Source organism: Macrobrachium rosenbergii, chromosome 15 (genome assembly GCF_040412425.1).
Source record: "Macrobrachium rosenbergii isolate ZJJX-2024 chromosome 15, ASM4041242v1, whole genome shotgun sequence".
Taxonomy (NCBI): domain Eukaryota; kingdom Metazoa; phylum Arthropoda; class Malacostraca; order Decapoda; family Palaemonidae; genus Macrobrachium; species Macrobrachium rosenbergii.
Window position 1 is genome coordinate 51,876,644 of NC_089755.1, and position 27,990 is coordinate 51,904,633.

A 27,990-nucleotide genomic window follows, 5' to 3' on the forward strand; every position below is an offset into this window, starting at 1 on the left:
GTTCTGAAATAATTTTCTATTAGACTGTAAAATTAAAGTGGGTCTCTCTCTCTCTCTCTCTCTCTCTCTCTCTCTCTCTCTCTCTCTCTCTCTCTCTCTCTTATTGTAGTGCAGTACTGATATAGAGGCGCATTCATATGAACACACAATTTTGATATAAGAGACGAATGAATCATCTCCAACCCAACACCAGAATTCCAGTGAACGCGATTCACCAAGCAACATGATTCACCATTATCCTTTATAACCACAGATTGATGAATCACTATAGCTATCCGCTTAAAGGCACTCCATGAACGCCAATCTCCACAACACCGATAATGGGAACGCCGACCGCCGAATTCCGAGGAATTATCGAATTTTAGATATTAACATTTTTGGACTGGTTTAGGCCTAAATAAACGTGTCCTGAAGTATTATTGCTAAACAAAATTTTGTTGTGGTTTTTTTACATATTCGTTCACCGCATTTACCGCCCTGTGAGTGGCATTTTCAGTATCAGTCTTATAATAAGTGGTAAAAATTTGAAGCGAATTCCTAAAATCATAAGGTAGCTACTGTCACCTGCCTTATAATGGGACCTTATGCCGTCGACGTTCCCCGTAAACATCATTTTTTTTTAATGTAAAGTTGAAAAGCAACTTTGAAAAGGTGACAGCAGTGCAAGTCAGAATCCGCCCATAACAATGCCCCTGTCTGCTGTCTTTGCGAACGTGAAGGTTCTTGAAGGGTTAAATTGCAGCCAAATTGCAATGTTGAAGAGCTGTTTAGTGGGGATGGTAGTAGTCGTTGTCCTCCCAGAGGTCTTCGTCGTCCTCGTGGGTCAGATCCAGAGGCTCTTTCTGAGGTAGTAGAAAATAATGAGGAGAAAATCAAAGATAATTGATTTTTGTTGGCGGGGTTCGAGAGGGAATCTTTCGCGGCTTTGCAGTCAGAATAACACTCGCTCAATTTTTCCCATGTGTTTGTTCAGTTTTGCTATATATATATGTGTGTGTGTGTGTGTGTGTGTGTGTGTGTGTGTGTGTAGGTGTGTGTGTGTGTAACTGATTCACGAAGGTATGGAACGTGATGAATGTAAAATAAAGGCAAATGTCACGAAAGAAGAGTGAAACAACTGAGTGGTTGCTAGGCCTTTCGACACACGGTCTAGTAATAAAGGACCGTGTGTCGAAAGGCCTAGCAACCACTCCTTTGTTTCACTTTTTACTGTGGCATTTGCCTTTATATATATATATATATATATATATATATATATATATATATATATATATATATATATATATAAAGATAAAAATATTAATACCTTTTGCTTTAGTTAAGAAGAAAGCTGTTTATCTGTTGAAAAACGTATTGACTGAAGCTCTGATGAAACATAAAATCCATTAAATGAAATTGATAATGTTTTACAATCACCAGTCTGATGGAGACTGCATGGCATCTAACCAAAAATAATGGAGCAATCCTTGATATGCATGCATTGAATTAAGGAGCAATATTGACTTCAGTCATGCAAAGGTCTCTCAAACGACACGAGCAGAATGGAAAGAAAAAATATACGTTTAATTGCGGTTAACGTGGAGTCAAGAATATCGGGGACGTTAATATTTCCAGTATATTTTCCTCTTCTGTCTGCCCGACTTGTGTAGCTTATCATTTAATTATCATTAATAACAGGTTATCATTCAATACCAGGTTATCATTTGATAACAGGTTAACATTTGACAAGATGAAATTTTCCGTCAAAATTGTAAAAAAATAAGTCTAAATGATTTTCCACTGAAACAGAACTGTCAAAAACTCACATCATCCTACGAAGCTAAAAAAAAAAAAAAAGCCATTCTAATACAAATAAACGAAAAAGTTTGAGGAACTTAATTAAAACAGACATTTTACAGACTAAGTTTCCTCGCAACTTTGTAAACTTCTTGATTGAAAACTTATTTAGCAAATATTCTGTGGACACTGAAAATTCTAAATACTTTTATGCTAAAAGTACTAATTGTTTATTGTTTCTGCCTGCTGCCAAAGCACAGAAGGAAAAGTCGGAATAAACAACTAAACTTACATGTTAAAAGGCGTGCAATGTCACGTTGTGTTAGTATATGCGAGTCTTTAAGCATACAGACAACAGACATACCCACACGCACACAGACACATACACGAACACACACACAGATTATGTATATATACATATATATATATATATATATATATATATATATATATATATATATATATATATATATATATATATATATATATATGTATGTATATATCTGTGTGTGTATTAATCACTATATTAATCACTATACTCTTTCTTTATACTTTTCAAGATGGTGACGCCAAAAGGCACATTATTGAGCTTCTTTGGGATGAGGTAGCTAGTCCCACGCTATGCCCTTCTATTGTTCATGGCTTTCATTTCTTGTCCCAAGGCCGCCTGGTCAACACCCCCCCCTTTTTTTTTTTTTTTTTTTTTGACCACCTGAAATGAACTTTACTCGGAAAATAGATTATCTTCTCACCTGAATTGGATCCATGTTTTCTGAGAGCTCGAAGATCCGGGCAACCTGTTCTGGCACCGTGTTGTTAGAGGGTCTGGGAGGGGCGTTTTGGTACACGTGGACGTCCCACTCTGGGTCAGGTTCTTGCAGTTCCTTGGCTTGTCTCTCACCCTGCCCAGGAAAAGGAAAAAGGTCCAGTAGAAAGGTAATGCTCTCTAATTAGAATATGGAACAGGAAGCATTAAACTATATATCTCCATGCTAAACCTGGGTAACATTCAGTAGCTATTGTAGCGTTGTTGATTCATCTCTCTCCCTGTACAAGTGGAAGTCATAAGCTGCTATAGCCTACACGTAGTTATTATCATAATTAAGAATTGATAATAGGGTATATTGATTTGTCTCTCACTTTCCAAAGGTTCGTAAGAAGGTTTCTAGTGTGTACAATTTAAATAATATCTGGAAAATGCAGCGCCATTTTATAAAGGATTATTCTCAAATCAAAACTTTTCTGTTTTCAGTGTCAGCTTGCAGGGAGAACGGGTCGGTTTTCTAATTTGATGTACTGATTTATGTAAACTTGCGTCGAAACAGTTATAGGACAGCTGCCTAATAGCGTACAGGATATTTGATGGGCTATAGGTTAAGAACCAGTCCTTAAGCAAGTATTTTTGCTCTATTCCGTGGTACAAGTCGCTACTGCATCTGTGGGTTCTTATATGTAACCCTTTCATAAAAGACAGAGTTAAAGCGGTTTTCAAAATCGTGTTTCTTAATGAGCTGAATTCTCCATTCTTATAACAAGCCTTGCTCTTGTTGTTAATAAAGATTAATAATAGCTATATATTGTAAACAATGACGAAGTTTCTCAATTTTTTTTTTTTGTACCAATAACCCCCTGAGTTATCAGACCAACGACCCATACCCCTAATAATTTGAGCGTGGTTACAGAGTGACCATAAATTCAACAAAAACTGGCAATGTATTCGATTCAACAAATTGGTCGGCATTGCTTTACGCTTACATCCGTGTAAAATGCGTTCACTGACAAGCATAAAATCCTATAGAATCTCAGGCTATGTAGAATCGCCGTGGCGAAAGAAATAAGTGAATAGATAAATAAGTAAATAAACGTTAATAAATAAGTAAATGCATGAATGAATAGATAGATAAATAAATAAATAAAAAAAATAAATAAGGCCAATTAATTCATTAGCCAGCCCTCCTTTCCAAAGACATTTCCCTCGCACGATCTTTCGCATATACTGACAATCGAAAGAGCTCATTCCTACAAAAAATCCCGACTGCGACAGCAAGATAAGTGGACGAATAAACAAATAAAAACATCCGCGAGCCTGGAAAGTTACCCTGGGGAGGCACTGGTGCCGCTGACAATAGAACTCTATCTTGCCTTCCGTGTGACAGGCAGTGCCATCTGGGAAGTATGTGTCGAAGTGGGGGAGATGAGAGAGGTCGGTCCTGGGAGAATACCAAGTGCCCGAGGCCCTCTGGCAAAAGATGGCGCAGGCCTGCCAAATGCGATCTGCCGGGAGAGGGGGGAAATTGGATGTATTGGAAATGGATGAGTAAATACGATTAGGCAGGTGTAATGGGATTGGACGTTTCGACTGAATATTAATGGTGGTACTTGTCAGGTTTTTTTATGCTGGGAGTAGGTGAAGTGGGGCTTGGCAGTCATAGGAATTATTTGGACTTGATGCTAGTTGTATTACTTATCAGAATTTATTTGATGAAAATATAATTGAATAAATCAAACAGGAGTTTCAGCATCATATGAAGAGTATTACCTATTAAATACAGTAAGACAAGAATGATACTTATTTCAGCATAAGCATAAAATTTTCACATTTCACACTAGAAAAATATAAGCAAACACAACTAATAAGTCAAAGGGACTGTATCAGCAGCATAGTAACATTTTCACTCTTCAGAAGTATAAAAAAAAAAACTCGTAGAGGGACTCGCCCAACGAATGCTGACATCAGGTTCCGCCAAAATTTTTTGATTTTTTTTTCGAAATATCCTATTAAAACTCAGATATGCTGACACGTAACAAAATATCCTCCTCGCAACTGCGTTGATGATACCTCTTGGAACGTCGTTTGAATGGGGTCTGATTTCGTGAGGATAGAATAGACCCCGTCGATCAAGCTAGAAATGGGGGTGGGTACTACGGTAAGTTAGAAGGCAGGAATTAGGTTGACCATGAAGCACAACTTTAAAGTGAAAGAGGGAAAATTGTAATGCGTTCAATGATCGATCTAAGGGAAATTCTTTGGAAAAACAAGATTAACCTAAAGAGTGGCAAATAAAAGGAAAATTTTGATCTTTCCACCTCATCCCGTATTCCACTTTCAACCCTACTTCCAACATCCTTCTAAGAATATCCGAATTTATTCTCCTTAGTACTGTAGAACCAGCAATTTCACACAAGGGGTGTTACCTCAGGGTAAAAATGTCACATAATTTACGGTATTGTCCCGCTATTTGGTCGGAAATAACTTGCATGGAATTCCTCTTGTCTCGTTTTTTTTTTTTAACCTTTTCCATTTTTTTTTTTTTTTACAAATCTCCTAAAAGTTTTTTTTTTTTTTTTTTTTTACAAGGTTCAATGGAACGCTGGAAAAGTTCGTGCTCTCCATCCCTTTCTATTTTATTTACACTCTCTCCAACGTTTTGACTCCCCTCTAATTGGCGCCTCTCTCTCTCTCTCTCTCTCTCTCTCTCTCTCTCTCTCTCTCTCTCTCTCTCTCTCTCTCTCTCTCGCATCCTCTCTCGTCCCAGGGTTTACATTTAAATTTTTACCTGCTCTGCTTCGGAACAGCGTTCAACCGTTCTTCGTCACGTAGCTAGGAAAACCAGTTATATCTACCTTTACTTCCTAGCTTGAAAACGCAGCGTATCAACCTTACTCCTAGCTAGGAAAACCAGTGTCTACCTTCTTCCTAGCTAGAAAATATATACATACACACACACACATATATATATATATATATATATATATATATATATATATATATATATATATATATATATATATATATATAGACATATATATATATATATATATATATATATATATATATATATATATATATTATACCATATATATATATAACTATATATGTATGTAAAACCAGCGTATATATATATATATATATATAGCTGGAAAACCAGCCTATATATGTATATATAGCTGGAAAACCAGCATATCTACCTTACTCCCAGCTGGAAAAACCAGCTTATCTACCTCACTCCCAGTTATAAAAACCAGCAGACCCACCTCACTTCTAGCTAGGAAAAACCAACTTACTTCCTATAAACCCACCATATCTACTATATAGCTGGAAAATCCAGCTTACATTCCTACCTAGGAAAAACCAAAGTATCTGCTTAACTCCTCACTCCCAGCTTGGAAAACCAGCAGATCCACCTTACTCCTAGCTAGGAAAACCACCTTACCTCTAGCCAGGAAACCCACCGTATCTACTCTACCCCTAGCTAGAAAATCCAGCTTACATTCCTTACTCGCAGCTAGGAAAAACCAGCGTATCTACCTAACTCCCAGCCGGAAAAACCAGCGCGTCTACCGGACTCCTTCCCAGGAAAACCGCAGCACCGCAGCCAGTTCGAGCGGCCGTATTCAGATCATCAGCCCAAACCACCATCCATCCTCATCCGAAACTCGATTATCCCGCTCATTACCTTTCAGCCCCCTTTACCTGGATTATGGGGGGCCTGTGCCCCTACAGCTTTAAGGTCCTTCACCACCTGGGAGAATTCCTTGCACTTCTCGTCGGCGTAAGAGGTTATTGAGAGCCGTTTGCCGTTGCATACCTGCAAGGGGTAGAGGTGGGAAGAAAATGAGGATGGGAGTCGAGTGGGTTTGTGAAAGGGGTGGTGATAAATAAAAGGCAAAAATGGAAGCTACCTCCTTTTCAGTATATAAATCTGTACATGTATATAATCACAGAAATGATGTACATGTTTTTGTGCATACGTACATACCACTTATCAGTTATAATTCCCCTTCGTTAATATTTCCGAGGTAGGTCGAATTTGGTACAAAACGAAATTTGTATCCTGATGTTTGTGAGTAAAAAATATCAGGGTGATGTGATAAAAATTCATGTACATTTATGTGTATATATATATATATATATATATATATATTTATATATATACTTATATATATATTTATATTTATATACATATATATATAATATATATTTATATATATATATATATATATATATATATATATATATATATATATATATATATATATATATATATATATATATATATATATATATATATATATATATATATATATATATATACATACGAGGATTTCAAACCTACCTTCATGTCGTCACACACATTAAGGGTCGTTTCCAGTCCGGGACATCGTTGGTCTGTGTTTTGGGGCTTAGGATCCGTGCACTTGCGACGCGAAACCTAGAGAGAGAGAGAGAGAGAGAGAGAGAGAGAGAGAGAGAGAGAGAGAGAGAGAGAGAGAGAGAAGCAACTTCATGAAAATATTCATTTGAAATAAAAAAAGAAAAATTCTCTTCACGTGAAAGGGACACCGGTGGAAAAGGATATATTTACCTCAGTAAAGTATATATATTCATTTCAGTGAAAACAATGATGTACTTCTCAAAACAAGGATATTAATTTCATTAGAGAAAAACGTTCAGTTTATTGAATAGTTACGTGACATAAAAAAAGATATTCGGTTATTTAAAGCTTACTTTCAAGTTAGACTCTAATGTCAGGATTATCATTCTAGATTTGATATTGTTGACTTAAGTTTCAGCAGCAGTAATGTTATTTTGTCCTGTTATCACTTGAAAAATTTAATAAAAACCAATAATACTAGAATACGGTATTAATACTTCAGTGTCTAAACTGAAACTAAATATAATTCCATATAAAAGGACTACATACTGCAAACGAAAAAATAATAATTAAAAACACACTCTTAAAGAGAGGTGCCTAATGACTACATATTGCAAACAAAAAAATAATAATTAAAAATTACACTTTTAAAGAGAGGTGCTTAATGGATTCAGAGTAGAAATATGGCAAGAGAACGTTCGTCATTATTTGAAAGGAATTAATTCTAGAAACGAAGTTATTTAATTTACTTGAAATAAAAAGTATCACTACACAATATTTACTATTCTGATTTATTTTGATCGTCGGGAAATAACACAGAATCCCCAGCAGGGGGTTAGTGCCATCAGTGCGCCTCTCGCGGTGCTCTGTAGGCATTACTCGAGGTTCTTTGCAGCGTCCCTGCCTCAGGTCTCTAGCTGCAACCCCTTTCATTCATTTTACCGTACCTCCGCTCATATTATCTTTCTCCCATCTTACTTCTCTCCTCTCTAATAAATTGTTTCATTGTGCAGCTGCGAGGTCCTCCTCCTGTTGCACCTTTAAAAACGTCTTTATCCTCAGTTTCCCTTTCAGCGCTGAATGACCTCATAGGTCCCCCCAGAGCTTGGCCTTTGGTCTGAAATTTTAGATTCCAATTCCAATTCCATTAACACAGATCAGTTTATTTTTTAATTGTGATGAGTTTAAATAAACATGTGAAACCTTGTTTAAGTTGTGAAAGATTATCAGGAAAGAGGTCAAAGAGGAAATCTAGAATAACCCTTCATCCTTCGTCCAAATTGGAAGTCACGGAAGGGGAAAAAAATAAAGGACGGGAATAGAATTTTAACTCGAGGAAAAAATAGAGCTTCAGGGAGAGTCAGGAGGAAAACTGGTTATATGGAAATCAAATTTAAACAAAAACGAAACTTTAAAGAAAATACGATGATAATGAAAAAAACGTGGATGTAAAAGAAAAAGCAAATTTGAAAACTGCACTGATAGTGACAGAAAACACAGTTTTAATTTTCTCCTGTCGATCTGAGAATATGCTTCAAATCCCACAAAAACTATTGCATTTAAATTTTCTTTGTCATTGCTTCTCTTGTCCGATTGCTGCTTTCATTTCTGTTTTAATTTTTATTATTTTACTTCACGTCCTGTACCAGAGTCAGTCCAGTTTTGTAGCCTAGAATCGAAGGTAGCGATACAACTAGTTTTTACAGGGTGAAGGGTTGCAAAAGTCTGAGAAAACTTAAACAGAGAGAGAATTCCAAGGCTCGGTAGTGGGTGGTTGTAAACAGTCGCCTATAAAATAAAAATACAATCCATGGAAAAACAAAATTAATATTTGAGGAGATGCCATCAGTCTCATCCTCCTGTTTGCAAGTGTCAAATTAGTGGCAAGATTAATGTCCCTCTTTGAGCCCAACCAGAAGGGAATCGCAAAAGACGAGAGAGAGAGAGAGAGAGAGAGAGAGAGAGAGAGAGAGAGAGAGAGAGAGAGAGAGAGAGAGACGTCCTATCACTGAAGAAATCGACTGGCCTGCCTTATAAAAGAAAGAATCGTGAAACCCAAAGAGGTTGGAATTATTGCAAAAAATGTAAAAATAATCTTGGACACACAATGGGTAGCCATTAGCAGATGTAGATGTAAATTGAAATCAGAATACATCTCGCCCCCTTCCAACACAAACACATACAGAACCGAATGGAATGGAATATAAGATTTAGGCCAAAGGCCAAGCCCTGGGACCTATAAGGTCATTCGGAGCCGTAAGGGAAATTTAGAGCAGAAGCCTTTAAAAGGTTGTAATAGGAGGAAAACCTATTAGTTGCAATGCAAAACAATTGATATGAGAGGGCGGAAAGTCAGATGGAAGAAAGAGAATATGAACGGAGTTACAGTGAAAGGATTGAAATGGGCTGCAGCTAGGGGCCGGAGTAACGCTGCAAGGAACCTTAAATGTTACCTGCAGTGCTCCGCGTGAGGCGCACTGACGGCATTACCCCCATGCGGGGTTTAGGAAGGTAACTAATAATTATGCAGATTTCTCTCCATATTTCGTTGATCTTTCCTTCAGTGCTTACTTGTACGCCCATGCCGCCCTCGATGCATCCAGAGGAGCACTCCGTGTGCTCCCAGGAGCTCCAGCCGCCCATGACCACCTTCGGGGTGCGATCAGATGGCCAGGGCGTACACGTCCCTGCGATGCACCACTGCAAAAAAAAAAAAGTGAATTGGAAAGCTGCATTATTAGTTTAAAAACAGGTCTCGGTGAATAAGAGAATCAGCATATTAAAAGGGCTGCCAGCTCGACTACAATGTAAACCTGGGAAGTCTATGATTAACCCCGTATAAAACGTATGCTGTCTATTTCAAATATATAATATGTCTATATATGATTAATATATATTATATAAAATATATATATATGTATATAAATATATATATATATATATATATATATATATATATATATATATATATATATATATATATATATATATATATATATATATATATATATATATATATATATATGTATGTATGTGTATGTATTTATGTGTGTGTATATATATATATACAGTATATATATATAAATATACATATATATACATATATATATATATATATATATATATATATATATATATATATATATATATATATATATATATATATATATATATGTGTGTGTGTGTGTGTGTGTAACTTCTCAGTCATCAATACTATTTTTCCTTCAAAACCAATTAAGAGATACTTATTCTCTCCTCGCACTGAATTGTGACTAAACACCAAAAATCTCTTTCTGACAAACCCCAATACGCATTTCTACTGTCGCGTTTCCAACCACCCGACTTGCGGAACCACTTACTCTATCGTTGCCGCAGTAGGTACCGTCAAGAGCGGGTCCTGCTTTGAAGTAGCCGATTCGATGAGGGCTTCTGCACATGACGGTCTGACACACGTCCTGTTCAAATATATTGATGATTATTAATTACTTATATGAATCTATAATGACTTCGCAAGGCTGATGATCTGAGTACTTCTTCACAGGCGTTTTCTTATATGTGGATAAAACAGTTTTATTCATAAGGAGAAAAAAGTGGGTTATGTTGAAAGTGTCTGTGAAAATATGCACAATATCATCAGGTGACCTTTTTTTTATTTCAAGCAGCTTTTTTATCTAAATGATAATGGTATGTTTTCTCCTTTTTTGTACTTATTTGATTTTATTTTCGTTTGAAATTTATGGAAAACATTCTTCTTTAACCTATCACCTCGATGCGGAGTGATGGTGCCTTTTGCAATTACATCGACATTCTACTGAAAAAAAATAAACAAAAGTTCTTTGTCTCCACGAAAAATTTACAGCTTGAAGTTTTTTTTTTCCTCTCTCTCCAAAAAGGTATGCGCATCCATCATTCAAAGAATATGTGATACAGTGTGATAAAGTAATTACTCCTATCGACTCGAAAACAACGCTTTATCCCAAACACTGTAAAATATATGATTAAGGACGTCAAAAGATGACCCGTACCGCGCCAATCGTCTCATTGTAAAGGGTGGCGTCATCGTCCCTCAAGAAGACCCGACACTGATCATAGGCATCCCAACTCTGCCCCGGCAGTTGCTCGTAGATGCTGTGGTCGTGCACCGACGGTTCGGAGGGCACGTCATCTAAACAGGGCGCTCTAAGGGGTAAATGGAGGGTTATCAAAGATCAAATGATTCATTATTATTTGTATTATAAAGTGGTGGTCTCTCTTGCACTTCTCGACTCGCGCTGGGCCAAGTAGGAGAATTCGCTAAGGCATGAAAAGTTACAGTTAAAGCAAGATAATTCAATAACAAAAGGGAATAGATGAAAAGTTACAACAGTAAGAGTCTATAAGGGGCCACCTCCCACAGAAGGGACACCCTTAGAGGGAGACACCTAAAAGGCAACATGAGAAATTTATTAGCCAGTTGGAAATAACTCTTTGAAACAAGAAAATATTAAATTACCGGAGCTAGCAGAAAAAAACTCAGTTATTCCTCTCTGCTTTACTTTGAAGTTGTAACTCACGTCATAGTTTCGATAATTTCCCTCGAACAAGAGGACCAGTTCGTCTCGCCGCTGGTGGATCTTGAGGCAGACATCACGTAGCCATTCTTGGGGCAGGAGTTGCCATACCCATCGTGCAGCATACCCAAGCTAAAATGGGAAGGAATGCTATATATATGTGTGTGTGTATAGATATATATATACATACATACATATATATATATATATATATATATATATATATATATATATATATATATATATATATATATATATATATATATATATATCGCTCGTGTTTCTTGGCATTTTGGGCCCACCGTAAACCACTGCTGCTTGTATCGGACTCATGGGGTCTGTCGTTAATTTCAGTTAAGGTCAGGGGAGTTCATTCGCTAATTTCGTCTGGCACTTGTTAGTTGTTACTCATCCAAGTATTAATGAGACTCAGTATCGTTCAATAACTATCGTAACTATAAGCAAGTGTGTCAGTTGGAGCATGCATACTTCGCACTCAGTATTTCTATGTTATTTTCAAGCAGACCGGAAAAAAAGCAATTGACTTTTAAGCTAGATCTCCTGACCTCGACTAGGCATCCTGACCTTGGCTAGATCTGACCTCAACTAGGTCTCCTGACCTCGACTAGATCTCCTGACCTCGACTAGATCTCCTGACCTCGACTAGATCACCTGACCTCGACTAGGTCTCCTGACCTCGGCTAGATCTCCCGACCTCGACTAGGTCTCCTGACCTCGACTAGGTCTCCCGACCTCGACTAGATCTCCTGACCTCGACTAGGTCTCCTGACCTCGACTAGGTCTCCTGACCTCGACTAGATTCCCGACCTCGACTAGATCTCCTGACCTCGACTAGATCTCCTGACCTCGACTAGATCTCCTGACCTCGACTAGGTCTCCTGACCTCGACTAGATCTCCCGACCTCGACTAGATCTCCTGACCTCGACTAGATCTCCCGACCTCGACTAGGTCTCCTGACCTCGACTAGGTCTCCTGACCTCGACTAGGTCTCCTGACCTCGACTAGGTCTCCTGACCTCGACTAGATCTCCTGACCTCGACTAGATCTCCTGACCTCGACTAGATCTCCTGACCTCGAGACAACTTACTTGTGACCCATTTCGTGAGCCATGACGTAAACGGAGGCGAATCCTGCCGAAGGGTATGGCTTGCCCCAGGTGTCTGTTGCCCCGAGTTCCACGATGACGGCGCTGTAGCCGGGATGGCACACGCCCCGGACTGCGGCCAGACCTGTAGTTGGGGAATTTGGGAGTATTTGAAGGTGGAATTTTTCGCCAGTCTTCAACAGAAGTTCAGGTGTTGGAATTCGAATAATAAAATTTAGGCCCAAGGTCAACTGCCTGGACCTATGAGGTCATTCAGCACTGAAAGGGGGCCAATTGAGAGTAGTAGAAAGATTTAAAAGGTGTAACAGGAGGAAAAACCCTCGTAGCTGCACTTTGAAATAACTATTAGGAGTGGGTGGAAAGTAAGATTTAAGAAAAATAATATGAACGGAGGTACAGTAAAATGAATGAGATGTTTCTAATGTCAGTCATTTAAAGGAAAATATAAAATGTACAAAATCAAGTACGCACTCAAAGCAGAGATGAAAAACCTCTAAACATAGACCCAAACTAATTAAGTATGTCATGTAAGTATACATTATCCTTAGGTATAACAGCATCAACCCACACTCCGGCGTATACAAACACACACACACACACACACACACACTCGTAAAGAACTTGCTCCTTTAGAAAATACTTCATTCATTCATTCATCCAGATTTGAAAAGCGCTCACCCATTGTAGAATACGTCGCTCTGCCATCAGGTTTCGCTATACTGTAGAAGTTGAGGCTGTAAATCAAAAAGCATTCATTAGCATCAAAGAATGCTGACTAATGAATCGAGAATCAACGACCATTTTTTAGTGTTTAAAAAGCGGTGGATAATGAATCGAGGATCAATGACCATTTATTAGTGTAAAAAACAAAAACTATTCAATGACCATTTATTAGTGTTTAAAAACAGTGACGAATGAATCGAGGATCAATGACCATTTATTGTGTTAAAAACAGTGAATAATGAATCGAGAATCAATGACCATTTATTAGTGTTAAAAACAGTGAATAATGAATCGAGAATCAATGACCATTTATTAGTGTTTAAAAAACAACAGTGACAAACGAATCGAGATATTTCACATCAGTGTGCAGCACCTTTGAAACGCTTGATATCACTTTCATTCAACAGACGTTGCATGCTTTTCGTTTTGTTGTGGTTTTGATACGTCTTTACTGTTCTCTCTCGTCGGTTTTCTCCAAACACTGGCAGTGAATTATCATTTACAAGTGATTCAAGAAGAGAAATGATCAGTGCTAACGGAGTTTTATCCATCTTATGCTGTTGATAAATTCGATCCTATAAAAATAGCGGATTGCATGTAAATTAAGCAAAAACTGGCAACAACCAGCTATGCTAAAATCATCTCTTTTTTATCTGTTATTCATGTATTTATTTATATTTTTACTTACATATTGATTAATGTATTTATTTATTTATTCGTGACATTTTCATTAGCGGGGAATAAATAAGGAAGCACTTAATCTGACTCCAGAATGTACAGAAAATATATAAAAAAAAATCCTAATCTGTGACGATTCCTTTTCTGCTTTTCATTTAGTAGCTGTAGATTTTGGAGTTTTTTTAATTAGCTTCATTTGAATAATTCTGAACTCTAAATGACTCGCGTCTTGGAGGAGTTCCTCTTAAAAAAAAGAAGGTTATAGAAGTCAGGGAATAGAGAACAGAGAAGGGGATTTTTTACGGCTTGGTATTAGCGGAACTCCACCGAGCGGATTCATCCGAGGAAAGACGGTATTCGTTCATGGTAGCTTTAACGGTGTCGCGTGCTCCATCACAGCTTTGGAGCTCTTGATTAAGTACTGTAGGCCTCCTATGTCCAGTCAACAAGGCATGGCGGATCAATTTATTACCTTATCGACTTACAATATTGGTTTACGTATTTACTTATTTATTAATTTTTAAATTTATTTACTTTACTTTGTCAATGGAAAAGTATATATATATATATATATATATATGTATATATATATATATGTATGTATATGTATATATATATACTGTGTATATATATATACTATATGTATCATAAACATAAAATATATACATATATATATATATATATATATATATATATATATATATATATATATATATATATATATATATATATATATATATATATATATATATATATATATATATATATATATATATATATATATATATATATATATACATAATTATATATACATATATATATGTATATATATTATTATATATATATTATATATATATATATATATATATATATATATATATATATATATATATATATATATATATATATACATATATATTATAATCGAAGAACTATCAACTACATCACCCGTTATCCACCCCACCTCCATACCCAGCGTCCCACCCGTATAGAGCACGATGCCAAAAAGGGCTGAATGCTGCCTGGAGAGGCCTTACCCGGAGATGAGGATGCCCATGTCCCACGGATCCCCGTCGACCTTGTTGGTGGCCTCCTCGTTCTTCCTCTCGTTGTAGAGCCTGAAGGACTCGTAGAGCTTCTCGCGGTCGCCCCCGAAGTGGTGGAGGGTCTCCGGCTGCTTCGACATCACCTCGACGTAGTTGATGACCAGGTGGATCTTCTGCCCCAGCGTCGGGTGGTGGAAGAGCGCCTGGATCTGTCCGCCCGCGGCCGGTGGGGGAGACAGAAAGGAAGGGGAGGGGGAGGGAGGGAGGGGAGGAGGAGGAGGAGGAGGAGGAGGGGAGGAGAGCCTTCATTGAGTGGGTTGGTTTGGTTGTGGGACGATTTGATGTTTCTCTTCTCTCTCTCTCTCTCTCTCTCTCTCTCTCTCTCTCCAAATTCATCAGTGGTATAATGTTTGTGTGTAGAGTTATATATATATATATATATATATATATATATATATATATATATATATATATATATATATATATATATATATATATATATATATATATATATATTTATATATATATATAATATACATATATGTGTATGTATATATATACATTATTATTATTATTATTATTATTATTTTTGTAATATCAATATTTTTATATATATACAGTATATACATATGTATTATATCATAATACATATATATATATATATATATATATATATATATATATATATATATATATTTACATTATTATATTATATTCTATGAGTGTGTTTGCACAGAGACATATGTAATCATGAAAACATAATTGTATCTTCATGTTTATAGGTATTTAAATATAAGTACATGATAAGTAAATCAGCTGATTAATCAGTGTCTGATATCCATAGCACACTTCGAAAAACAAAACACAAAAAGGAATCCACACAGAACACATCTTACGTGAGCCTTTTTTTTTTTTTTTTGCAAACGAAGTAGATTGGAGAACGAAGCAATTAGAAAACCATCGTTAAAGATCTAATAAACATCACGCTTTACTGGACAGCCTAAACAAAGATGGCGACTTGGCGTGGAGAGAGAGAGAGAGAGAGGAGAGAGAGAGAGAGAGAGACACTGGTCTGTCGATACCATATATACTCGTATTTCTATCTACCGAAAATGCGACCAGGGACCGATGTCACTGATCTCATCTGCGTATATTGGAAGTTAATGACTGTTCTGGTTATGTCCGGCATCATTTGATTACTCTGTGCTAAAAGGTGAACTCTTTCTCTCTCTTTTTTATTTTTTATTTGGAAAACCAATTTTCATTCTCGTGTAATCTAATAACACTCACTTAACCAATATCAGCAACACCAGGTTAATTTCACTCCAATCTGTTCCAATTGGAGACCTACAGTTGCCCCTCTGCTTTTGCTGTAACACACACACACACACACACACACACACACATATATATATATATATACACAAATACATATATATATATATATATATATATATATATATATATATATATATATAAATATATACATATATATATATATATATATATATTTATATGTATATAATATTAATAATATATATATCATTTAAACAGGATGGTAATATCTTGCAGAGATATTTATTCGGAAAAATATTACAAGCTTTCCAGGGCTAACTGTCTTCATCGTCTGATAACTTTTTCTGCCGACTATTTCTGAATAAATATCTCCTTTAGGTATACCATCCTGTGCAAGAAAAGTCCTGTTATTACAGTATAATTGTATTAATGCACAGAATATTGTGCAAATGATAAGGTTAATAAATATATACATACATATATATAATATATATATATATATATATATATATATATATATATATATATATATATATATATATATATATATATATATATATATATGTAATGTATATAAATAAATATATATAATATACTGTATATATGTGTAAAGTGTTTGAAATTTTTATCACACCGTGATTTATATACAGTCATGAAGCTACAAACGTTGTTTTATATCCAATTCACGCTACTTCGGAATATCCCCGATGGGGAATTATCACCGAAGGGGAATTTTATAAGTGATACTTCCCCATCGGGGATATTCCCGAACTAGCGTGAATTGGATATCAAACAACATCTGTAGCTTCATGACTGTATGCAGTGTATATGTACTGTATATATAGTATATATGTATATGTATACATACATATATGTGTGTCTGTGTGTGTGTGTGTGCGCGCGCGCGTGCTCCTTGCATTCTAAGCTTTCCAGAGGACCCCCTACACTCTCTCTCTCCTTACCCCATTGACATATCCAAGGATGACGTCCGTGAGAGCTTCTTGAGACCCTAAATAAGGGAAGAAGAGGTCATAGGCTGCCTGGTCAAAGAATACGCCGAGCTCCACGGTCTTGCCTCCACTTCCTCCTCCTCCTCCTCCTCCACTACTACTCCGTTTGGGCATCTTGAGAAAAAAAGAAAAAAAGAGGAGAATTGGGATTAGTGGATGTTGAGTGGACTTAACAGTACTCTGCCTTTGGTTGCATTCGTCTGGTTTTTTTTTTTTTTTTTTTTACTAAAGGTGAAAGTGTGGGTTGTAAAGTGACATCAGTTGGTTGGTGGAGAGCTTTCGTTTCTTGCGTTCATGCTCTAACCATGCCAATCAAGGTCAAGGAAATCGTGATTTCTTTTGATATTACCGCCACATCGTTTTAGGTCAGCTCGCTTGTACTTCGTCAGTTGATAAGTAATTATTTCGTGGATGAAATACAAACTTGAACAATTGTTCTTATAGAATGCAATCACATAGGATTTTTTTTTTTTTTTTTTGCAAAATGAAATTTAATATTCTAGTTTAAATGAAAGAAAACATTCAAAGGTAAATATTTCAGGCAACATGATTAAAAGCTTCTTAGCAACTTAGATTTAAAATTCACAACACTTCGTTTTCTTATAAACACGAGGAATTTCAGTTCCTTCCTCAGGATGAATTTCAAGATAAAAATGAATATATAGCATATATGACTGCAATTATTTGTGGTCGTCTTGTTCACGCTCGACACTAAAGAAAATAAAAAGGTCAAGTCCGGCACTAAATATATAAAACGTATCCACTATATGATATTATTCAGTTGAATAAAGTCAGGCAATGAGCCACAATGATGCCCGAAAAACAACTAAATGTATGAATGGAGTCATTAGTATCTTCTGTAAACTATAGAAATTGACATTACGTGAAAAGTAAAAAAAAAAAAAGAAATATGAATTATTGACATTACATGAAAAGTAAAAAAAAAAAAAATAAAATAAAAATTCAACCCCGGGTATGTAGGAAACAGGTCCTCCTCCTCACCTGGGCATCCTCAGGAATGAGCGGCTTGGGTTCTCTGTCGACTCCTTTCATTGGCTTGGGTTCCCTGTCATCGCCCGTGCCCGGATCTGTAGGTAAACGTCCTTCATTATATATATATATATATATATATATATATATATATATATATATATATATATATATATATATATATATATATGTATGTATATATATATATATGTATGTATATATATATATATATGTGTATATATATATATATATATATATATATATATATATATATATATATATATATATATATATATATATATATATATTCCTTATTTAGCTGTTTCCCTAACATGGTGTGACTTCTAAGAAAAGAAAAACCAACAATTACCGCCCCATTCATACTTAAAATGTTGAATCGTGGATTTAACAGCCCTCTTGGACCATGCAGGAAGTAGCAGACATAAAGGTTATGCGTGTGTCCTGGGTTTTAATCTAAGTAGGTTATCAGGTATATTAATTAATAACCAAAAGTATAATTATCAGAGTCAAAAAACAGCAACAATAATAAACAACGAATACTTTATTTTGGCAATGTTATTGCAAGTAAACGCAACTTTCTCTTGACCAAACTATAATCAAAACGGTACAGCAGCGACATAATAATAATAATAATAATAAAAAAGAAAAAAAAAAATAATAATAATAATAATAATAATCTTGGCTGAACTGTTACCAACACAGCCACATCTCTGTATCGACATATTTATGGAATCATCCACCTTCCAGAGATTCTAGTGAATTGAACTGAATATAGAATTTAGGCCAAAGGCCAAGCACTGGGACCTATGAGATCATTCAGCGCTGAAACGGAAATTGACCCTAAAAGGTTTGAAAGGTGTAACAGGAGGAAAACCTCAAAGCAGTTGCACTATGAATCAATTGTTAGGAGAGGGTAGAAAGTAAGATGGAAAAAAGAGAATATGAAAGGAGGTACAGTGAAAGAAACGAAAGGGGTTGCAGGTAGAGGCCGAATTAGGCACGCTGCAAAGAACCATAAGCAACGCCTACGGTACTCCGCACGAGGTGCACTGACGGGGCTACCAGAGATTCTAATGACGCATAGCCACTCAAAATTAGGCCAAGGAAACATACCTAAGGGTTTCTGGGTAGTGAAGACGATTGGTTTAGGCTCCCTGTCCACGCCCTTCATGGGTTTAGGCTCTCTTCGTCCAGATGACGTAGATCCATTATTGCCTAGAAAGAATTGAAGCCATGTTAAGGTTTATGCGGAATTTGAATGGTTCTCCGTGTCGTCATGGAATTTGGAAAGCTGTATGTCGATACAGAATTTTTAAACACTCGTAAGGTGTCATAACATTTATAGAACCATGAGGGATATATATATTTTGTTTTTGCCTTTTTTGCTTTAAGCATTTTAAATTTTCTTTGAAATGGTAACATAACAAATTGTGTAATTCATGTTTTTTTTTATAGTTCTGGCTACATACTTACAGTATGTACGCCTGAAGAACAGTCTATATTTGAACATTAGTTGTGCTACCTCTCTCTCTCTCTCTCTCTCTCTCTCATTCGTAATGGTGAATAACCTTACGGATTATATCAGTGAACTACCAACCACTGAATGTAAAAAGATCATAATAAAATTCATTACTTTTGTCAAATGTCCCCCACATTAGAAGTAAGTGACCGAGCTTGATTTAAGCAGCCTTAACAAACACACACACACATAAATCAGTACCCAGATCCTCCGGCGGGTCTCTCTTGATGAAAGGCGGTAACGGCGGCAGCAGAAGTCCTTCGGGGTCTTCCTCTATTCCTGTTATAGCAGGAGGCGACGGCTCGGCTTCTGGGAAAATGGCTACTTCGATCACCGGAGGCAGGGTGCTTTGACGATCCTGAAGAGACAAAGGTTTTCATTTAATATGAACTGTGATGAGTTGGCTTTTCTTATGCAGATGTTTGTGGGTATGTGAAATAGATGTGGTGTTTATTATACCGGCTTGATCGTGTCTTATGTACTGCAGATGTTTGAAAGATGTGGGTAAGTGTGTGTCTGCGCGCACGTGTGTGTGTGTGCTTGTGTGTATGGAGAATACCAAACCAAACAATATATACTGTCTGTTTTCACCTATTTTGCTCAGAATAAAGTGAAGGTCTATCATTTAGCGGTGTTTCAGATCTCGGCAACCGTAGAGAAAAGGAATATATAGTTATTTTTCTGCTGAGTGGGCAGTAGGCCTAAAAGTAAAAGCCCGAGAGCCTCTGGAGTGAGGGAGTGAATGACTCCTACTATAAAAAATAGCAGTTGCCTCGGAAACAGAAGGGGGAACTAAAGTGAACTCACCTGCGGTGGGATGGTGAAGATCTCTCCTTGACCAAATTCCATTTCATCAGGCAAAGCGTTCCCAAGCGGTTCTAAATAAAGAAAGAGGACAGCTGCGGTGAAGTATATGAACACTCTCTCTCTCTCTCTCTCTCTCTCTCTCTCTCTCTCTCTCTCTCTCTCTCTCTCTCTCTCTATAAAAGTTAGGAAAGCTAATACAATTCTAACTATATTTGCTATCAGCAGAGCTGCAATTTACTCGTTACACTTGCAATGCATATTTGTTGCAGCAAGAAACAGCGGAATATGAAGCTAACTAGAAAATTATTCTATTCAACTGAATGACAAAGAAATATCATTACAAAAATACACACAAATAAGTTCACAGCCGGTTATATGACTTACATCGAAGCGTCACTAGGACTATGTAAACTGAATGGTTTCAGTGTCATCAGCAAAAATCACTTCACATACCATTACAAGCCAGCGGTGGGAGTTCGAGTTCCATATCGAAGGGGTTCGGCCGCGGCGCCACCCTCTTGACGATTCTCCTGACGAGGTGAGGGATTCCCTGGCGGGCGAGGCGAGGAACTCCTCCCCTCTTGGCTACGGCTCTGTGGATGGATTTGATTTCCGAGCCGCGAAGGGGACGGACTTCTATGGTTGCGTTTTCTTTGACGATGAAGCCGGTCTTTTATTGGGCGGAGGTTGGTTGTATTAAGAATACAAAGAAAACGGGAAAAATGAGATTTTAGTGACTGAAGTTACGTGATGAAAGATAATTTGGTTGTCTGTGCTTGGAGAGAAATAGGCCTTAAAGATCATTAGGATTTTCGATTTCTCGTCTACTTTTTTTTTTTTTTTTTAATTACCAGACTTGTAGTAAGAGTCGAGCATAGTCGAGAAAGACCCAGTTAAGTAAGACCCGCAGCGGATTCTTCCGCGGGCATAGACCTAAGTGTGGAATCCCCATCCCTAAAACCAGTTCCTAATTGACTTTCACCAGGCCGTTTAGTGGCAATGTGTCATAACGAGGTATGGAGCCAACAGAGTGAGTGTTAATTGTCGCATGTGTTATCATATGTAATGGAATCATAAACATATGAGCACCTAAGCTCAATATAAAATAAGAAATCATATCCTACAAACACGAGGTAGAACTTACAGGATCGAAGTCTGTGTCGGATTCAGTACTAACACAATGATAATTGGTTACGCTTATACATTTAAGCATGACGCATTCCCGCGCTCATTACATAAGCATTTGCATGCAGCATTACATGACATGTCTTGCACTTGAGTTTAAGACATACATGACATTAATATTCCCTGTGAAATAATTATGGAAGATACCATGAAGTGCTATATTAGCTAAGGACACTTTAAGTAGAAGAATAATTTAAAAATTACGATGCATAATAAAGTGAATATGTCTGTAGTTTTATCATATTCGTCTAATCGTTTCATAATGTACAAATCAAACGAAGATATCGCCCTATAAATTAAAACCCCATAGAACAAGGCTTACACACCAATATAAACCTAAAAGTACATAAAAACGACATAAGAATCAAACAAAGAAGTCCTACCAGCGTGCCAGGTTTACAGCCATTGAGGGCGGCAGTAATGTGATGATCGACGTGGGTGTAGAGACAAGACGTGGCCGGAATAGGCAAACGTGAAGGCTTCTCTCCTCCAGTGACAAACACCTCCGCCTTGGCAGAGACTAGATTCGACATCGGCACCAGGTGGAGGCTGTAATCCCTTTGGGAGAGAGTTGTTGTTGAGGTTTTTAGAACCAGATCACTGAGCCTATATATATATATATATATATATATATATATATATATATATATATATATATATATATATATATATATATATATATATATATATATAATCACCTATATGTCGTTTTCTCCAACAGGGAATAGTTTCAGAAGAAAAGATAGAACAAGTTCGAAGCTACGTTCATTATTTCAAGGCTAAATCGACTTAAAACAATAGTGTAGGAAACTTCCACAACAACGTTCGTTCAGAAGGTCGACCGACAAACCCTCCCCTTCCCTATACCTCTATGGCACGAAATTCTATGTAAGATGCCCTCCCACGATTCCTGTCCGTTTATTCCTACGCCTCTTCCAACCCATCCATCCAACGTTTTCACTGTCTCCGTTTCACCCCTATTCCCAAAAACCTTCGAATTATTCGTATTTTTTACCAGCCTTTCGTCTCCAGTTCTCGACGTGAACAAAACACTCAAAACAATCTTGCAATATATTTTTACTTTCGATAACCTTTTTATCATTTAGAGTCCCCTATTTTTAGCTCCTTTCAGTCTTCTTACTCCAAAATACTATGCACACTCATTTACGTCGATAACTCCAGGAAGCTTAGTTTACTTTACGAAAACCTAAAATATATAGGAGAGGGTCAAGTCGTCCTTTCTAGAAGCCTTTCAATCGTAGGAGAGGGCCATAGAACTACTTCCTAAAATCCTTGAATGTGAAAGATAGGGTCAGATCATGTTTTTAAAAGATCCTTGATTACCTACGTTCTTAAAGGCTTGAATGTTTAAAAGAAGGTCATAGACACATTTTCTAAACGCTTGGAATGTGAGAGGAATGGTCAAAGTTGTGCTTTCTAAAAGCCCTGAATGTTTAGGTGTTGGCACTGAACATGTACTTTCTAAAAGCCTTGAATGTACAGGAGAAGGCCAGAGACTTCCTTTCCAAAGTCTTGAAAGCAAAGTGAGGATCACAGGACGTACTTTCCAAAAGCCTTGAACGTATAAGAAAGGGTCACTGGCGGGACCTTCCGTTTCCTCTTGGTGTTGATGACCACATCTGGCAGGCGAGCAGAGGGTCTCCTCCTCAGATAAATCAGCTCCAGATCACTGGGCTCACTTGTCATGCCAACTGAGGACTGCAGACTGCCATCGTTTGATAAAGCCTCGTGAAAGAGGGCGGTCTGAAAGAAAAGTGGATTGTTGAGCAACATTACGTTTCGTCTCAGTTAAAGGAATGGCCACGCATAAAATGCAGATTTGTATCACATTGACCTTAAAAACTAGAGAGAGAGAGAGAGAGAGAGAGAGAGAGAGAGGGGATGCTGCTTCAATTCTATAGACCAACATCATCTTTGTTTACAAGTTAATGTCTGTATCTCCTTGGCAGAGTTATAGAATAAGGAAAACACATATTTCTTAGTAGTAAATAAAGCTGAAAAAATAAAAAGCTGTTAAGATCCCATTTGATCAATTTCCGAAGTTATCTGTATCTAGAGAGACAGGTTCGAGTTTATGAAAAGCTAGCACAGTAAGTTTTTGCCTTTGCTGGTTATGCTAATAAGTAATTTCTTATAGCAGAATGGATGTCACTGATATATTAGAATTATATTAATTTACATTTTATTCACTGGTTCGTCATCAATCTGCAACGAAATCTACTTCAGAAACTATATTCCTGGATAGTTTGCTGTGGCCTATACGGAGGTACTTCTGTTCAGTTGAAATTCCATTGAATTTCACTTTCCTGTGTTGTATAATTTCGTCCATTAAGTATAAATATAAAATAAATTGGTGTCTAAAGTGAAATTGTGGGACTATGTGACTCAATTATGATTTTTTCAGTACAAATTAGATATGTACAAAAGAAACGCAGTAGCCTATATATACGTTTGGCCTTTCATGGCCAGCAAAAATGCATATATAATTATTTTCAATGTATTATAGGTTCAATGGAAGACCTTTAGCTTTAAAGAATTTGAACCAAGAAATATGTCTTCAACACAAAAACAGCTTTGATTTTAGAGTCAAAATACCTAGAAATTGTTGATGTCACCCAATAATTTAACGTTTTCTTTGATATGAAAGTGGAAGAAAATTATTTTTAATAGGTAACTATTTTATTTTCCTTAGCTCCTTTCTTTCGAAAGTGGATTTTCATCCTTTTTCTGCCGTAAATATCAGATCTACGACGCATATCCCCATGTACGTGGCAATAGAAAAAGAATGCTAAAGTGCCAAGATTAGTTCATTCAAAACTGTATTTCAATTTTTAATGAGAATCTCGGAAAAGCGTTAAAAGTCGGTGTCGTGGGATCTGGTAAAAAAATTCAAACGGGCAGCGCAACTCAAGGACTGCAAGAGAACGACTACTGAAAATCCCCAGACCGAAGGAAGGCAAAAGATTATCGACGATTCCTTGGAGATAAACAGTAGACCGTGGATGAGATCAAGTGGAGTAGAAAATATAGCCTATAAATTGTGTACGGGACTGAATGGCACTATGAAGATAGCCGGAGCTATCATTACCTATAAGAGTAGTATTTTGTAAGTTGCTCATCTTTAAAATTGTGTATATAACAAGATGAAAATAGGCACAGGGATTTTCTTAATGGTTCTTTTTCCCCCAATTATCAAATGGAACGTGAATATTCGTCGATCGACTTACTGTTATCACCATTATCATTACTATTATCCGTTAGAGATAATCATACTTTCCACTGCCATCGCATAGCCAAATGTATCTGTGAACTGTAATTAACCAATAATTCTAGAACCATCATCAGTTCGTTACATGATGATTATAACCCTGTAAGGCTGAACTGCAGTAGTGTACAAAAACCAGAAGGTCGGTTAATATTTTTATTGACTCCAGTTTCATCACGGTATCTGCTTCACTTTGGATAATCATCTTTAATTTCTTTCCGTAATCGGAGAAAATTTTCTCTCATTGCATTTGCTCAGAAGTGTCTTCCTCTTGTTTATTTTGGATAAAATAGAGCCAGTCTATATTGTTATTAATAATATTAGACTGACACATTTATCTTAAATGAGAATATTCCTGTTCTCTTTTTTTATTCATTATTTATACCCAGAACCAATCTTTTTTTTTTAAATAGTGGTTTTAATATTCGAGAATGCTCTTAAGATGAGTGTTCATGATGCCTGTCCGGAAATACTAATAGAAAGCCTCGCCTCATTATTATTATTATTATTATTATTATTATTATTATTATTATTATTATTATTATTATTATTATTATTATTATTATTATTATACATGAGCACGCATTCATATGGAACATCCTGAAAATGTCATTCTATTTTGTTTTATATTATAATTTAGAAAAAGAATGCCTAACAAAACTCACAGATATTTGAACGATGGCATTAACCTACAAATTCAACGACATTTGTAGCTTAATGCTTGTATATAAATCACGGTGATTTGATAAAAATTCATATATATATATATATATATATATATATATATATATATATATATATATATATATATATATATATAATTTGTGTGTTCGTACTTATTCAAAATAATTCCCGCGTAAACAACAATAAAATTATCTTCGTTAAAGTGTTTCAAGCTGAATAAACAGATTCTACTCGAAGGTTGCCTCCACAGACTTGTAATTCAAGAAGACAGAGACTGCTGTTTACTTCACTCAGTGGAAAGACAGAGGAGTGTGTTGTTTGTCACAATTCCCTCTTGCGTCGTAAGCAATTTGATCTAGAGTCGACTTCGCTCGTCATCTGTTTGGAAGTTGATTACCAGAACGTTAGGCTTAAGCGTGTATGTGTAGCGAGTGATTGTATGTGCTTACATATTATGTGCAAGCACACACACACATACACACACACACTTATATATATATACATATATATGTATGTATATGTATATATATATATATATATATATATATATATATATATATATATTACACATACACTCATACATATATTACGTATATATTAAATATTTAGTGTATAGATTTATGTGTATGTAAAGTATATATACTGTGCATTGTTACCATGAATGTTGAACCGATAGGGAATAGACTTAATGAGAAGATGCGCATTAATCAAGGAAGCAATAACCCTCCTTGCTTGAGTCACGCTGAGCTGAACACATTGCAGTAGTACTAGTTGCACCTTTGTTCTAGAAAGCACTTGAGGCGGAATCATTAGACCACGCTTTCTGGCAACTTGCAGCATTCGACACCAAACTTCTCACCAAACAACCCGGAATTTCCATTTTATTTTATTTTACTTTTGGGCGTTGTTGTAAAACTTGAAGCCACACATGTTCGTTAAGATGATGTCACACACATGCACGAACATACGCGACTTCTATTTAGCCACCAATTATTGACTTCTTGGTGCAAAGTTTAGTGACAAGATGCTAGAAGTTGCCAGAAAATGTGTTCTCGTGACACAGCCTTTATTGCAGGTTTAAGGAAAATTCTGCAGAGAGGCGTAGCGTTGGAGGCAAAATCGTCGTTGCTTTTCATTCCTTGGCTTCGTTCATTATGACACAGCAATCCAAATAACCACTTACGGTGGGAAATAACGGATCAAAGAGAGAGAGAGAGAGAGAGAGAGAGAGAGAGAGAGAGAGAGAGAGAGAGAGAGAGAGAGAACTCTAGTTTAACTGCAAGCAACTGACATTCACTTTAATATTACTCACCAGATTTTGCTCGATACACAGACTACCGCATATGAGAACTGTAAACAGTAACGCAACATTTGGCAACATCATCTTGCTGGCCATTTTTATTGATGAATCCTGCAAATAGTTAAAGTGTATCACGAGGAATAAATAATGGTGCACAAAAAAATGAAAAAAAAATAAAAACTACGTACGTTTCCTTCACTGATCGTCATTTGTATTATGCAGTCTATGAGTTTATTTCAAGAAATATGATTTTTATGCAAGACGCAAATATGTACACCAACTTAGGAACCTTTTTAATCCTGAATAGCTAATTGATTCTGAAGGACAATACGACGTTGCAACGAAGATGGTCATTGACGCTGGCCATTTCAGGAAAAAGTTGGCCCGTTTGACCTGATGAGATGTCATGTAAAACTATTCAAATTACAAAATAGACTAATCCCCTTGTTTGTCTGGACCTAAATCCATTGAACCATAAATAACTAACCGTTGCAATGAGCTCCCGCAATCCCGTATTGGGAACACCGGGGCTGCAGAGGAAAGACCTTTGCTGCCACCGTCTTCACGCCAGAAACCCGAATGGCAGATATGTCGGGTCCCAATCGACTGGTTCTCGTCTAACCCATTTGCCTACTTCGTTGTTGTTAGGACTACCAGCATCTTGTTTATATATGCATGAGACTAATAACAACCGCTATGTTGCAAAGGTGGATAAGGGTAATTTGTACGCCAAAACACATTGCGTCGCTCAATTGAAGATTTTTATGAATTAATGTTGAGATAACGAGTAACTCTCTCTCTCTCTCTCTCTCTCTCTCTCTCTCTCTCTCTCTCTC

At 36.5% G+C, this 27,990-nt stretch overlaps 2 protein-coding genes across 2 annotated transcripts in view; one reads left to right on the plus strand and one right to left on the minus strand.

The window, feature by feature from the left end:
- HUWE1 (HECT, UBA and WWE domain containing E3 ubiquitin protein ligase 1) overlaps positions 1-27,990 on the plus strand; it is a 173,256-nt gene that overhangs the window by 41,436 nt on the left and 103,830 nt on the right. The gene's annotated exons all lie outside the window — the stretch shown is intronic.
- LOC136846696 (uncharacterized) lies at positions 89-27,820 on the minus strand. The gene is made up of 22 exons (XM_067117766.1): positions 27,642-27,820; positions 27,167-27,265; positions 23,449-23,648; positions 22,268-22,442; positions 21,153-21,369; positions 20,700-20,770; positions 20,094-20,250; positions 19,487-19,588; positions 18,365-18,450; positions 17,315-17,476; positions 15,048-15,265; positions 13,288-13,343; positions 12,592-12,733; positions 11,486-11,614; positions 10,958-11,111; positions 10,292-10,387; positions 9,504-9,632; positions 6,894-6,989; positions 6,251-6,365; positions 3,875-4,050; positions 2,529-2,678; positions 89-842 (listed from the first exon to the last, which is right to left on the minus strand). The coding sequence occupies exons 2-22, from the start codon at positions 27,248-27,250 to the stop codon at positions 768-770; spliced, it is 2,790 nt and encodes a 929-aa protein (XP_066973867.1). The 5' UTR covers positions 27,251-27,265; positions 27,642-27,820; the 3' UTR covers positions 89-767.

Bases quoted from the DNA above. Each gene is read 5' to 3' on its own strand.
- LOC136846696 (XM_067117766.1), bottom strand. From the start codon at position 27,250: ATGGCCAGCAAGATGATGTTGCCAAATGTTGCGTTACTGTTTACAGTT. The intron at 19,589-20,093 runs GTACTGATTTAT...AATTCTTTCTAG, and splicing joins AGACCCGCCGGAGGATCTGG to GCAATAATGGATCTACGTCA. The intron at 6,366-6,893 runs GTAGGTTTGAAA...TACCCCTTGCAG, and splicing joins ATGTGTGTGACGACATGAAG to GTATGCAACGGCAAACGGCT.